The following is a 13,750-nucleotide window of genomic DNA, read 5'->3' as shown; positions in this document are numbered from 1 at the left end:
TGTGGTGGACAGTGAAGAAGGTTATCAAAGCTTTCACTGGGATATAGGTTAGAAAAATGGGCTGAAAGATGGCAGATGGAGTTTAATACTGATAAATGTGAGGTGCTACATTTTGGTCGGACTCATCAGCAAAGGTTATACATGTTAAATGGTCGACAATTGAGGAATGCAGTAGAGCAAAGGGATTTAGGAATTCTGGTACATAATTCCCTTCAAGTGGAGTGGCATGTAGATAGGGTGATGAAGAAACCTTTTGGTATGTTGGCCCTCATAAATCAGAATATTGAGTACAGGAGTTGGGATGTCATATTTAAGTTGTATAAGGCATCGGTCAGGCCAAATTTGGAAGAGTGTGTGCAGTTTTGGTCGCCAAATTATTGGAAGAATCTCTTCACTCTCCCTATTTTGTTGATACCCTTCCAATAATTTGGCGACCAAAACTGCACACACTCTTCTAAATTTGGCCTGACCGATGCCTTGCAAGAATGTTGCCTGGGTTTCAGGATTTGAGTTACAGGGAAAGGTTAAACAGGTTAGGACTTTATCTGTCCCCCTCATAACTTTAAATACTTCTATCAAATCACCCCTCATCTTCTACGATCCAGGGAAGTGCCAGTTGATGAAGTAGACAAAGACGATGTGGTCGAACAATAATCACGGCTTTTATTAGCAGAAACTCATGGTACAATAATGAAAGACAATAGGTGCACATACAGTTTTATCTAAGGGGAGTGTCCTTAACAGTAGAGAAAATGCACAGCCAATGTTAGTACAGCAAGGCTCGCCAGAGGGGAGACAAGCAGCTTGGCAGACATTCACTACAAGAGTCAATGTAGATAGGCTTTTTCCATTGAGAGTGGAGGAGATTCGAACAAGGAGACATGGATTGAGATTCAAGGGGAAAAAGTTTAGGGGAAACATGAGGGGAGTGTGGAATGAGCTTCCGGCCAAAGTCATACATGCGGGTTCAATTTTAATATTTAAGGAAAAGTTGGATAGTATGTGGACAAGAGAGGTATGGAACATAATGGGCTGGGCGCAGGGTAAATGGGACTAGGTGGGAGAAGGTGTTTGGCATGGACCAAAAGGGCCGAACCGGTCTGTTTCTATGCTGTAATTGTTATATGGATATATGTCATGAAGGAGTTTTTATGCCCAGATTGGACAGGAGAGTTAAGCCGTGGCTGATATTAGTGCCATCCTATCCCCTGTCCTGAAGGCTGCATCACAAACTCTGAGAAGTGCCTGGACTTCTGCATCCAACCATGGTTTCTGGTTTGCCCTGGTTGTGAAGCATTTGATCTGTGACGTCCTCAATGCACTTTGCTGATGTAGCCAGTCTCTGTACTCGTGTACTCCTGTTTACAAGATCACTGAAGATGGCTATGTCCCTGAAACAGCTCTATTCCCTTGTCTCAAAGCAGTGGTAACAGGGCAGTAGTCATTGAGGCCTGTTTTTGTCATCCTCTTGGGCACTGGGATGTTGGAGGCAGTCTTGAACCCTGCTGTAACAATGAACTGCTGCAGTGAGGTGTTGAAGATGTCTTTGAAGACTCCGTCAATTAGTCTGCGCAATCCTTCAGTACCTGACGAGGTATGTTCTCTGGTCCCGCTGCCTTGTGTGGGTTCACCTTGGGTAGGGTTCTCCTCACCTCAGCTGCAGCTATGCAGAAGACCAGTTTTTCAGGGGCAAACAGAGCACTGTCAGCCTGTTCTTCTGAAACCGTGCATTGATGTTCAGTCTGGTAGGAAGGGAGGCATCATTGTCTTTGACTTGCAAAGTTGTCTTGTGATTCATTATAATCTTGATCCCTTGCCACATGCACCTCGAGTTGCCAGTGTCAGAGCTGTCTATGGATCTTCTGTGGGTACCCCTGCTTTGCCTTCCAGATTGCACAGGAGAGTTGAGCCCTGTCTGATCTTAGTGGCATCCTATCCCGTCCTGAAGGCAGCATCACAAGGTTTCTGGGTAGCTCTGGTTGTGAAGCATTTGATCTGTGACATCCTCAATGCACTTGCTGATGAAGCCAGTCACAGAGCTTGAGTACTCCTCTATGTCCACATGACCATTGTAGGTGGCTGCCTCCTCCCTGAAATGGCTTCATTCTCAAAGCAATCCTGCAGCGCTGCTGTGGCACCCACCCACCCCCACCCCCATACCCAGCCACATTCTGATCTCCCTGTGAACTGACCTACCGGTAGTTTGCTTTGTTAGCGGTCTGCACACTGGGGTTAGCAGGATGGATATGTGATCTGAGTAATCAAGGTGGGGGGTGAGGTGCAGACTTGTATCCACCAGTGACATTGGTCTAGGGCAGGGGTTCCCAACCTGGGGTACATGTACCCCCAGTGGTACATTTGCACTTTTCAGGGAGTACATTGGGTCTGAGAGAATAACCACTACTGTACAATACATAGTGCTGTAATCTGCAGTCAGATTGCACAATGTCGTTTTTTTTATCCTTCATTTTTAGGGGTTCACGGGAACATATAAAAATGCCCAAGGGATACAGAGGAACAGAAAGGTTGGGAACCCTTGGTCTTGGGTGTTCTCTCCTCTGGTGGTATGATTGAAGTCGCCAGCAACAATCATGGCAGAGTATGGGGACAACTGGGATTCACAGATGGCACAGTAAAAGCTTCTTCATGACTTCACCCTCATTAACAGAAGCCCGAATGTAGACTGCTGCAATCAATGGGGCTGAGAATTCCCTGGCCAGTTAGAAGGGTCTGCATTTCACCAAGAGGTACTCATCTCTGCAGAACAGAAGGTGTTTATTAACATACATTAGAGCACCAGTTTTTGTTGATGTAAATGCACAGTCCCCCTCCTTCAGTCTTGCCAAAGCAGTAGCATCTCTCGCTGCCCTGAAGGAAATAAGGCCATCCAGCTGGATTACCAAGTCTGGAATGGTGTCCAGGAGCCACATTTCTGTAATAACCAGAGCACTGGAGCCTTGCAGTTCTCTGGTTTAGATGTAACATTATTGTAGCTTTTCATTGTAACTTTGTATTCTGTAAATTGTTATTCACATGGCTGCTCACAAAAGAACCCTTCTTACTGCATTAAGTATAATGTGACAAGCTGAAACTTGAAATGCTTGAATATTTAATATTTTAAGCAAAGTGTGTAAGTTAAAATACAAATCACCTGCTAAACTTTGACAGAAATCCCATCACCAGACACATCTTTCCTCTACCTTCCTAAGGATTACTCCCTTGTCCACTCCTCCCTTCTCACCAATCACCCCCTTGACACCAACTCCTCAGGTCCCAAATGGTCCTTCAAAGTGAAGCTTGTGAATTGACAGGGGTCATCTACAGCATCCAGTGCTCCCATTGTAGTCTCCTCTACATCGCAGACAGAGAGATCACTTCGTTTAGCAACCTGGCTCTTTCTGCCACAATAATAACGATCTTGCAATCCCAACCCATTTCAATTCTGTACCCCATTCCCATGTCTGTCCACAGTCTTGCGCACTGCCAGACTGAGACCACCCGCAAATTAGAGGAACAATGCCTCATTCCATCTGGGCACCCTTAGATTCCCCTTTCCTTATCTCTATTTTTTCTTTCATCTAGCTCTCTCTCTCCTTCCCTTTCTCTCTGCCTCCTTCCTTCCAGGTCTCATATCATACAGCTGCTCCCTCCCCTGATCAATCTCACCTTTAGTCTCCTCTCCTGCTATCCATGTCCAATTATGACCTTTTGGCCTATGCTTCCCCCTGCCCTCTCTTACCTTCTCCTCCTGCCCTCTCTTACCTTCTCCTCCTGCCCTCTCTTACCTTCTCCTCCTGCCCTCTCTTACCTTCTCCTCCTGCCCTCTCTTACCTTCTCCTCCTGCCCTCTCTTACCTTCTCCTCCTGCCCTCTCTTACCTTCTCCTCCTGCCCTCTCTTACCTTCTCCTCCTGCCCTCTCTTACCTTCTCCTGCCCTCTCTTACCTTCTCCCCCTGCCCTCTCTTGCTTTCTCCCCCTGCCCTCTCTTACCTTCTCCCCCTGCCCTCTCTTACCTTCTCCCCTGCCCTCTCTTACCTTCTCCCCTGCCCTCTCTTACCTTCTCCCCCTGCCCTCTCTTACCTTCTCCCCTGCCCTCTCTTACCTTCTCCCCCGCCCTCTCTTACCTTCTCCCCCTGCCCTCTCTTACCTTCTTCCCCTGCCCTCTCTTACCTTCTCCCCCTGCCCTCTCTTACCTTCTCCCCCTGCCCTCTCTTACCTTCTCCCCCTGCCCTCTCTTACCTTCTCCCCCTGCCCTCTCTTACCTTCTCCCCCTGTCCTCTCTTACCTTCTCCCCCTGCCCTCTCTTACCTTCTCCCCCTGCCCTCTCTTACCTTCTCCCCCTGCCCTCTCTTACCTTCTCCCCCTGCCCTCTCTTACCTTCTCCCCCTGCCCTCTCTTACCTTCTCCCCCTGTCCTCTCTTACCTTCTCCCCCTGCCCTCTTACCTTCTCCCCCTGCCCTCTTACCTTCTCCCCCTGCCCTCTCTTACCTTCTCCCCCTGCCCTCTCTTACCTTCTCCCCCTGCCCTCTCTTACCTTCTCCCCCTGCCCTCTCTTACCTTCTCCCCCTGCCCTCTCTTACCTTCTCCCCCTGCCCTCTCTTACCTTCTCCCCCTGCCCTCTCTTACCTTCTCCCCCTGCCCTCTCTTACCTTCTCCCCCTGCCCTCTCTTACCTTCTCCCCCTGCCCTCTCTTACCGAACGGTTCGTTCGGTGGACCTCACTAAATGACGATACCCAAACTTTCGACCCGGTCAGACTATTTTATGCTGCAGAGTTGAGCTATCTGCAAAGGCCTCACAAAGATGCTCTCTCTATAAAGGCTGGCAGAGACTGACCTCATGTTTCACAACTTGCTTTTGTTCAGTTTACACATGGGTCGGGATACATTTGGCCCAATCAAAAGTTTACACAATACATTCTTACCCAATGCAATTGCTTCTCACATACACATTTGGTTACTACATAAGATTGACAGCCTCTTATCAGACCTGCTCGTTTTTTTGGTTCAGAGTAAATTCCTATAGTTAGTCATGGTCCTAATTGATCCTTTTGAACTTCCTTGCCCGCCTTACTAGAATGCTGCAAAATCTGGCAGCTCTCACTGGCTTTTAACCCCTTCCTTCCTCAACTCTACTAAACATTGATAGAACCGTCTGCTGTGCTTTGCTAATAAAATCAATTACATTCAATTACTGAACACTCAATAATTCTACTGTTCACAAACCTTGGAATATTACTGCCTTGGTTTTAGTTTTGGAATGAAACTGGAAGTTGAATTTTATCTGTCAGAACATCGATACAATTTGTTGATTTTTTTTGGCAATGGTACTAAGTAAATGCATGCATCCTGATTTCCTGGAAAATTTTGAGTTCGTATTGTAAGAAGTGTATGACAGCTTTATCTTTTGGAGTGATTGAATAAGATGTGGTTGACAACACTTCACCACCAAATATTTTTTTTCCCCTTGGAGTTCAATATGTAACAGAACATTTGTAGTTGGTTCCAAAGACATCAGACAATGAAGTAATCACTTATCCTTTTTTTTTAAAATTTTTTTATTTTTCACACCATAAATCACATTAGCCATGATATACACTATTTCTTTTTCACACATATACAGTGACTTTTTCTCCCCCCCCCTTTCCTCCCAAACCCCCCCCCCTTTCCTCCCAAACCACCCCCCCACCCCCCCCCCCTCTCATCCATTTTAGGTATACAATCTAGGTTGCATTAAGCCAGTCAGACAATGTTGTCATTCAACAAAATTACACCAGAAATTCTACTGAGTCCATTCTTTTCTTTCCTTCTCCTTCCATCAACTTAGGTAATGTTTGTCCCCGGTAGGTTTTCGCTATTGTATTTAATGTAAAGCTCCTATACTTGTTCGAATATTTCAATATTATTTCTTAACCAATATGTTATTTTTTCTAATGGAATACATTTATTCATTTAAATTTGGTAGTTTCTTCCTTTTAATTTGGTTATGTATTCCATTAATATTTAAAGACATATAGTTCAGCGTAGCCCTTTTATATTTTGTTTATCTTCTCTTTCCGTTTTTCCATCATTACCTTTCCTCCTTTTCCATTTCTGTTTTCTTATTTTCAACTCTTTATAAGACAACATTCCTACAACATCCAACATTTTCCTTATTCTCCTATTTCTATCTTATTTATCCCCAATCTCCCCTTCACCTCCTGAGTTGTCCTTTATCCCTTGTCGGACAACCACATCTCCCCTCTCCATTTGGATTTGCGAATCCACTCGCAAGCGTCAACTGATTTTGCAGTGACTGCTATTTCCCCCCACCCCGCCTCCCCCAGAAAAGATTTCACTTTTCATATGTCACAAAGGTCACTCTTTTAATTCCCTCCTTATTCTCTCTATTCCATTACCTTCCCTTATTAATTCTTGTCTATACTATCTATATTTTCCTCTAAGTACAGATACATTCATGTATGCTCATTGTCTCTATTCACTCTTATACCTCTTTACCCGCATACATATCAATCGTGATCATTTTTACTCTCATTACCCGTATCACTTATCCTTTTTTGATCTTAACAACTGGTCCCAAGTCCTGTAATTCTGTCACATAAATCCCTTTTAAAATTGGACACCTTTAACTTGATCCCTAACTAACTCTCTGTGAATTGTGAATGTTTTGCATAATCTACCCATATCCCTCCTCAAGGGATCTAGCAAAGCAAACCAATGAATGGAAGAAATTCCTGAGTACTTTGCAAAAAATCAGTTGAGCTGGATAGGGTAGCAATGTAGTCCAACTTAAGTTGTGTCAAATGTAGGAATGCTTGTTTATTATTCTTTTTCCATGATAACACAAGAAGGAAGGTCAGACACTTGATGAACAGGGGCAGTTTCATGTGGCATAATTTTTCTTTTTCATCAGAAATTACAACAGTGGAGTAATGAAGATAATAAACTCTTGAAGATGACTCAACTACCTGACTATAATATTGAAAACTACACAAATATATTACAATCGTACATTGATGAGAGGATGGAAACATTTCAAGAATTTGACAGTACAGTTTTCAAATTTATATTCTTGTATTGAATGAAGGAAAGTTGATTTGAATATGTAAAACAAGGGATTGAATATTCTTGTTGCAACTTGTAATGCAACCTTGCTGTTTTTCACCTCACAGTTGTCTTCATTAAAGAAGCTGGAGACAACTAAAAGTGTACATGAATAGAAAGGTTTGAAATTGGTTAGGGGCAATAAAAAGTGGCAACCTGCTTTAAGATGAAATTGTCACTGAGAACATATTTTAGTGCAAAATCAGTAACAAGTTTTGCTGTTCATTTTGTACCACTGCATGTTCCCACCCACTCTCACAACCATCTCCTTTCTGGCCATTGGAGGGTATGAGGCTGCATTATGATCAACATGTGTAACGCATTCCCCAACATCACAAAAAAATATGTGCTGCTAAATCTCCCTGGCTCTGAGTGTATCAGAAGAGAATGAAAAGCAATTTATTTTTTGTTTGATTTTAGACGGGATTGAAATGCATCCTTTTTTACTGCACTCCAAAAAAAAACCCTGCCTAAAACTTGCCTTGGGATGAGGAACGGTGCAAATGATTTTCAAACGTGGTAGAAAATATTATTTAAGAATAAACTACATCCGACGTGGGTGGATGGTAGGGGATGGCGTAGATGGGCATAGAGAGAAATAGGTATGATGGAAATGATGAGTGGGGGAATTATTCTGAGAACCAACAAACTTGATGAGCCAAATGTAAGGAAAATAGTGTTCCTAAACTAGTTTTTGATGCTTTAGATTTCATAATATCCTGGTCACTTAAAACTTTCAAATTGGTAATCAGTGTAAAATCATAGCAAAATATGTTCAATTTTTGCATCAGCAAGTAAACTACTAATTGTCTCAAGCCATTAAATTAATAAATATTAATTTTCCATCTACTTTCTGGAATTTGTACAATCGCAAACCTACCAGTATAAAGATTGCACATTTGATTAAAATGAATAAGAATCTACTTCAGTTATTTTATTGTGGAACATTGATTGGTATAGCATTAGTTGTTCTCAATGATATTTTTGTATTTGAGATGAGGTTAGTTGTGTTGGAGCAGAAAATCAGACCCGAGATTTGTAGCCATTTTTAAGATGGTTTCCAATTTATTCATATTGCAAGGTTCATTGAAGTGATCTCTTTTCATCTGAACATTAAACTTGGTCTGTATATATTAAAATATGTCTCTTAACTGCAGAGACCCTGAAAGCTTTGCGACAAGCTTTGCAGAAGGAAGAACAAGCTGCTAAAGTTCATGGTTGAAGCCGATCTGAGAATCCTGAGCATCTGTTCAAACATTTGAAATGTAAATTGTGACCACCTGAGAGAGACTGGTCGATTTGAATTTGTTGAATGGAAGAATCATTATACTGTAATGTTGACATATTTAATAAAGAATTAAACACCATTCAAGCTGCTGTTTTGATCTTGATCATTTTAAAATAACCGTGCAGAGTGAACATGAGGTGGTAAATGATTAACCAATGGCTTCAAGAAAAGTTGCATATGCATTTCTCACTTATAATAAACTGCAAATTTCCACTAATGTCTTTACATTTGTTTAAGTATTATTCTCCTGTTCGGCTCCGAATCATGGGTCCTCTACCGGCACCACCTACGGCTCCTAGAACGCTTCCACCAGCGTTGTCTCCGCTCCATCCTCAACATCCATTGGAGCGCTTTCATCCCTAACGTCGAAGTACTCGAGATGGCAGAGGTCGACAGCATCGAGTCCACGCTGCTGAAGATCCAGCTGCGCTGGATGGGTCACGTCTCCAGAATGGAGGACCATCGCCTTCCCAAGATCCTGTTATATGGCGAGCTCTCCACTGGCCACCGTGACAGAGGTGCACCAAAGAAAAGGTACAAGGACTGCCTAAAGAAATCTCTTGGTGCCTGCCACATTGACCACCGCCAGTGGGCTGATAACGCCTCAAACCGTGCATCTTGGCGCCTCACAGTTTGGCGGGCAGCAACCTCCTTTGAAGAAGACCGCAGAGCCCACCTCACTGACAAAAGGCAAAGGAGGAAAAACCCAACCCCAACCCACCAATTTTCCCCTGCAACCGCTGCAATCGTGTCTGCCTGTCCCGCATCGGATTTGTCAGCCACAAACGAGCCTGCAGCTGACGTGGACTTTTTACCCCCTCCATAAATCTTCATCCGCGAAGCCAAGCCAAAGAAAAAAATTCTTTAACCACCTCAGTAAAACAAGGTGAGAACAGCACAGAAAACAGGCCCTTTGACCCTTCTAGTCTGTGCCAGGATATTAATCTGCCAAGTCCCACTGATCTGCACCCAGTCCATACTCCTCCCATCCTTGTACCTGTCCAAATTTTTTTTTTTAATGTTAAAATTGAGCCCCCATTCACTATTTCAGCTGGCATCTTATTCCTCACTCGCAATACTCTGAAGATGTTTCCCCCTAAACTTTTCCCCTTTCACCCTAATCTGGTTTGTATCTAACCTTTTCAGTTGGTGGGGTTGGGGGGGGGGGTGGTGGGGGAGAAAGAAACTACTTGGATTTACTCTGTCTATACCCCTCTTAATTTTCTATACCTTTGTCAAATCTCTCCTCATTTTTCTATGATCTAGGTTATAAAGTCCTAACCTGTTCAAGACCTAGCTACATCCTAGTAAATCTTATCTGCACTCTGAATCTTATGGATATTTTTCCTGTAGCAAAGTGACCAAAACTGCACGAAATACCCCAAACTTGGCCTCACCACTTTACCATAACCTCCCAACTCCTGTAGTCAATACTTTGATTTGTGAAAGCTCATGTGCCAAAAACTCTCTTTACAACCCTATCTATCTGTGTTGCCACTTTCAGGGAATTATTTATCTGTATTCACAGATTTTTTTAAAAAACACACAAATCCCTGGAGAAACTCAGCAGTCAAACAGTGCCTTTATGTAGCAATGGTGAAAATACATCACCAATGTTTCGGGCTTGAGCCCTTCATCAAGGTGTATTCCCAGATACCTCTGTTCTACAGCACTCTCATTTACTGCATATGACCTATCTTGAATTGTTCTTCCAAAAGGCAACACCTCACACCTGTTTGCATTAAATTAAATCTGCCATTTTTCCAACAGTCCAGGTTCCTCCGCAAGCTTTTAAAGCCTTTTCTCATTCACAACACTTCTAATCTTTGTCATCTGCAAAAACTTGCTGATCCAATTTACCACATCATAACAAATAACAGTGGTCCCAGCACTGATCCCTGAGGCATACCACTAGTCACAGGCTTCCAGTCTGAGAAGCAATCATCCAACACTTACCTCTGGCTTCTTCTGTCCAGTCATTATCGAATCCAGTTCACTACTTCACTAGGTGCTTTTAAGGTGCAACACCCGGGTATCCCTTCTGGGACCCAGTTATGATTAGTGGGGCAAAGGTGCTTCCAGCACCTTTCAAGCTGAGGGGGGGGTGGGTGGGGATAGCCCCAGTAAATCACCAACCTGGCTATTTAAGGGGGATCCTGTCCATGCGATAGCACGGTAAGTGACGCGTCTTGCAAACTAGTCTCCCTCCCACCATCAATCACGCTCCCCCCCCCCCCAACAACTCACCAGCCAACCCCTCTGCCCCCATTACCAACTGATAGCGGAGACCCCTCTGCCCTGCCAACAATCCCTCACTCCCCTTCTGCTGGGGATTCCCTGTGACGCCAGTACGCAAGCACTGATGTCACAGGAGTAACTGGGTCAAGCTACGGGAGGATGCGACCTAGGTACGTTTTAATGGGTTTCCTGACTACCTCTGAGGTTGGGCAGGGACCCAGTTGATTTCTGACATGCCTAACTGTGTCAGACCCTTTCAAATTGCCCGGTTAACCCTATTTTACAGGGCATTTTAAAAACGTGGTGGGGCAGCCATGGGAAGATGGCGCTGTCAGGGTTTTCTCCCTGCCTCAAGTCTCCTACCCAACACGTGTCTGGGGCAGCGATAATGATGTCACAATGCTAGGTTGAAACCGCCTCCCCATACCCGAAACACGTACGCGGGTGATGGGTCCAGAAGGGGAGAAGTTTGATGGCAACGGTGATTATCTCTGCCGGATCCATGTTCTTGAGACCAGAGAAGTGTCTGGACTTATCGAGGTCACCAATGTAGTGCTGGACACAGCCAAGAAAGACTCAGCCACCACATTGAAACTTGTTAATGACTGTTTTTATTCCAATTCAGCGCGCCCTGTTAAGGGCAGCATGAGCTCAGTCACCTCGTGCCTTGTGACATAATCGCTGCCCCAGGCGCGCACTGGACAGGAGACTTAAAGCAGGGAGAAACCCTAACAGCACCATCTTCCCATGGCTGCCCCACCACGTGGTGTTACATGCGGGGCCGGTTCGCCATGAGAGTGTGCCGCCACAATATATCTAATCTCTTGGGACACTTTCCAATAATTTACCTACTACTGATGTTAGGTTCACCGGCCTATAATATCCTGGGTTTCTTTTTAATCAGAATTTATCATCAGGATATCACAAAATTAATTGTTTTGTGGCATCAACATTGCAAATAATTCTTTTTCTTTAGTCATTAAAACAATGGAACAACATGAACTACCTCTAATCCTCTGGCCCTTCATCTGTGGCTAAGGACATTTTAAATATTTCTGCTAGGACCCTGCAATTTCTACACTATCTTCCCTCAAGGTCTGAAGAAACCATTTGTCAGGCCCTGGGGATTTATTCACCCTGATTTGCTTAATTCAGCAAGCATCTCCTCTTTAATCTGTATAGCTTCCAGGACCTCAATGCATGTTTTTCTTACTTCCTATGACTGACCAGTTTCTTTTTTTATTTTTTATTTCTCACACTATGAAACATATCAACCAAAATATGTACAAATGTTTCTCATTAAATATCCATAGTGACATTTTCCCTTTACCTCCCTCCCCCCCTTCCCATCCCCCTCCAAAACCAATAAATATTAAACATATACAATGCAATAAAACCATAAAACAACATCTTCACACAAGGGAAAAACAAAAATGTGTCATCTACTTTTACACACTACTAATCATTTTTGTCTTATCATTTTAGGAGATGGAGGTCTGAGGCAAGCTCTTTCTGTTATGTTCCATGTATGGATCCCAAATTTGATCAAACAATGCAACTTTTATTAATTATGTTATTTTTTTCCAGTGGAATACAGTTATTAATTTCCATGTACCATTGCTGTATTCTCAGGCTCTCTTCCATTTTCCAAGTTGACATTATTCATTGCTACTGCTAAGGCTATCATAATGAATTTTTTTTTGTGCTTTATCCAATTTGAGACTGAATTCTTTACTGCTTATGTTACTTAAAAGAAAGATTTCTGGATTTTTTGGTATGTTTTTTGTGATTTTATTTAATATCTGATTTAGTTCTTCCCAAAACGTATTCACTTTTGTACACGCCCAAATTGCATGTATTGTTGTTCCCATTTCCTTCTTACAGCGAAAACTTCTATCTGATTATGTTGGATCCCATTCTCTTAATTTTTGAGGAGTAATATATAATCTGTGCAACCAATTAAACTGTATCATGCGTAACCTTGTGTTTATTGTATTCTTCATAGTTCCAGAACATAACTTTTCCCATTATTCATTCTTTATCTTTATATTTAAGTCCTTTTCCCACTTTTGTTTGGGTTTATAGCTTATTTCATAATTTTCCTTACCTTGCAGCTTAATGTACATATTTGTTATAAATCTTTTAATTACATTGTATCTGTAATCACATATTCAAAGCTGCTTCGTTCTGGTAATCTCAATCTGTGGTAATCTCAATCTGTTTCCCAATTTATCCTTTAAATAAGCTTTCAGTTGATGGTATGCAAACATTGTACCATGAGTTATTTCATATTTGTCCTTCAACTGTTCAAGTGTTAATAAATTATTTTCCAAAAAACAATTTTCTATTCTCTTGATTCCTTTTCCCTCCCATTCTCTAAAGGAAAGGTTATCTATTGTAAAAGGGATTAGTGGATTTTGCGTGAATAACGTTTTTGGTATTTGGTAATTCATTTTTTTTCCTTTCTACATGTATCTTCTTTCATATATTAAATAAATGATGCAATACTGGTGAGCTGTTATATTGAACCAGCTTTTCATCCCATTTATAAAGTATATGTTCCGGTACCTTCTCTCCTATTTCATCTAGTTCTATCTTAGTCCAGTCTGGTTTTTCTCTCATTTGGTAAAAGTCTGATAAATACCTTAATTGTGTGGCTCTGTAATAATTTCTGAAATTTGGTAACTGCAAATCACCTTGGTTATACCTCTCTATTAATTTATCTAGCGCTACCCTCAGTTTCCCTCCTTTCCACAAGAATTTCCTTATTATTCTGTTTAGTTCAACAAAGAATTTCTCTGTTAAGGGAATTGGTAACATTTGAAATAAGTATTGTATCCTTGGGTACACATTCATTTTAATGCAGTTCACCCTCCCTATCAATGTTAGCGGTAATTCTTTCCAATGTTCTAGGTCTTCCTGTAATTTCTTTATTAATGGCTGATAATTTAGTTTGTACAAGTGGCTTAAGTTATTGTCTAACCTGATACCTAGGTATCGGATTGCTTGTGTTTGCCATTTAAATGGTGTTTCTTTTTTAAGTTCTGTATAATCCGCATTACTCATTGGCATCACATCACTTTTATTTGCGTTGACCTTATACCCTGATATTTCTCCATATTC

At 42.3% G+C, this 13,750-nt stretch overlaps 2 protein-coding genes across 8 annotated transcripts in view; both read left to right on the top strand.

Moving 5' to 3' along the window:
• The window catches only part of LOC138763908 (kinesin-like protein KIF2A), a 95,447-nt gene extending 86,974 nt beyond the window's left edge, over positions 1-8,473 (top strand). For all 7 annotated transcript variants that reach the window (XM_069938882.1, XM_069938880.1, XM_069938886.1 and 4 more), the window contains 2 exons: positions 6,911-7,046; positions 8,259-8,473. In XM_069938882.1, the coding sequence (XP_069794983.1) occupies positions 6,911-7,046; positions 8,259-8,323 (201 nt within the window). In that variant the 3' untranslated portion in view covers positions 8,324-8,473. The remainder of the gene's footprint in view (positions 1-6,910; positions 7,047-8,258) is intronic.
• Positions 1-13,750, top strand: part of LOC138763910 (small ribosomal subunit protein eS8) — a 215,569-nt gene that overhangs the window by 189,608 nt on the left and 12,211 nt on the right. The window lies entirely within an intron of this gene.

Source organism: Narcine bancroftii, chromosome 5, assembly GCF_036971445.1.
Source record: "Narcine bancroftii isolate sNarBan1 chromosome 5, sNarBan1.hap1, whole genome shotgun sequence".
NCBI classification, from domain to species: Eukaryota; Metazoa; Chordata; class Chondrichthyes; order Torpediniformes; family Narcinidae; genus Narcine; species Narcine bancroftii.
This window is presented reverse-complemented; position numbering and strand designations above follow the sequence as displayed.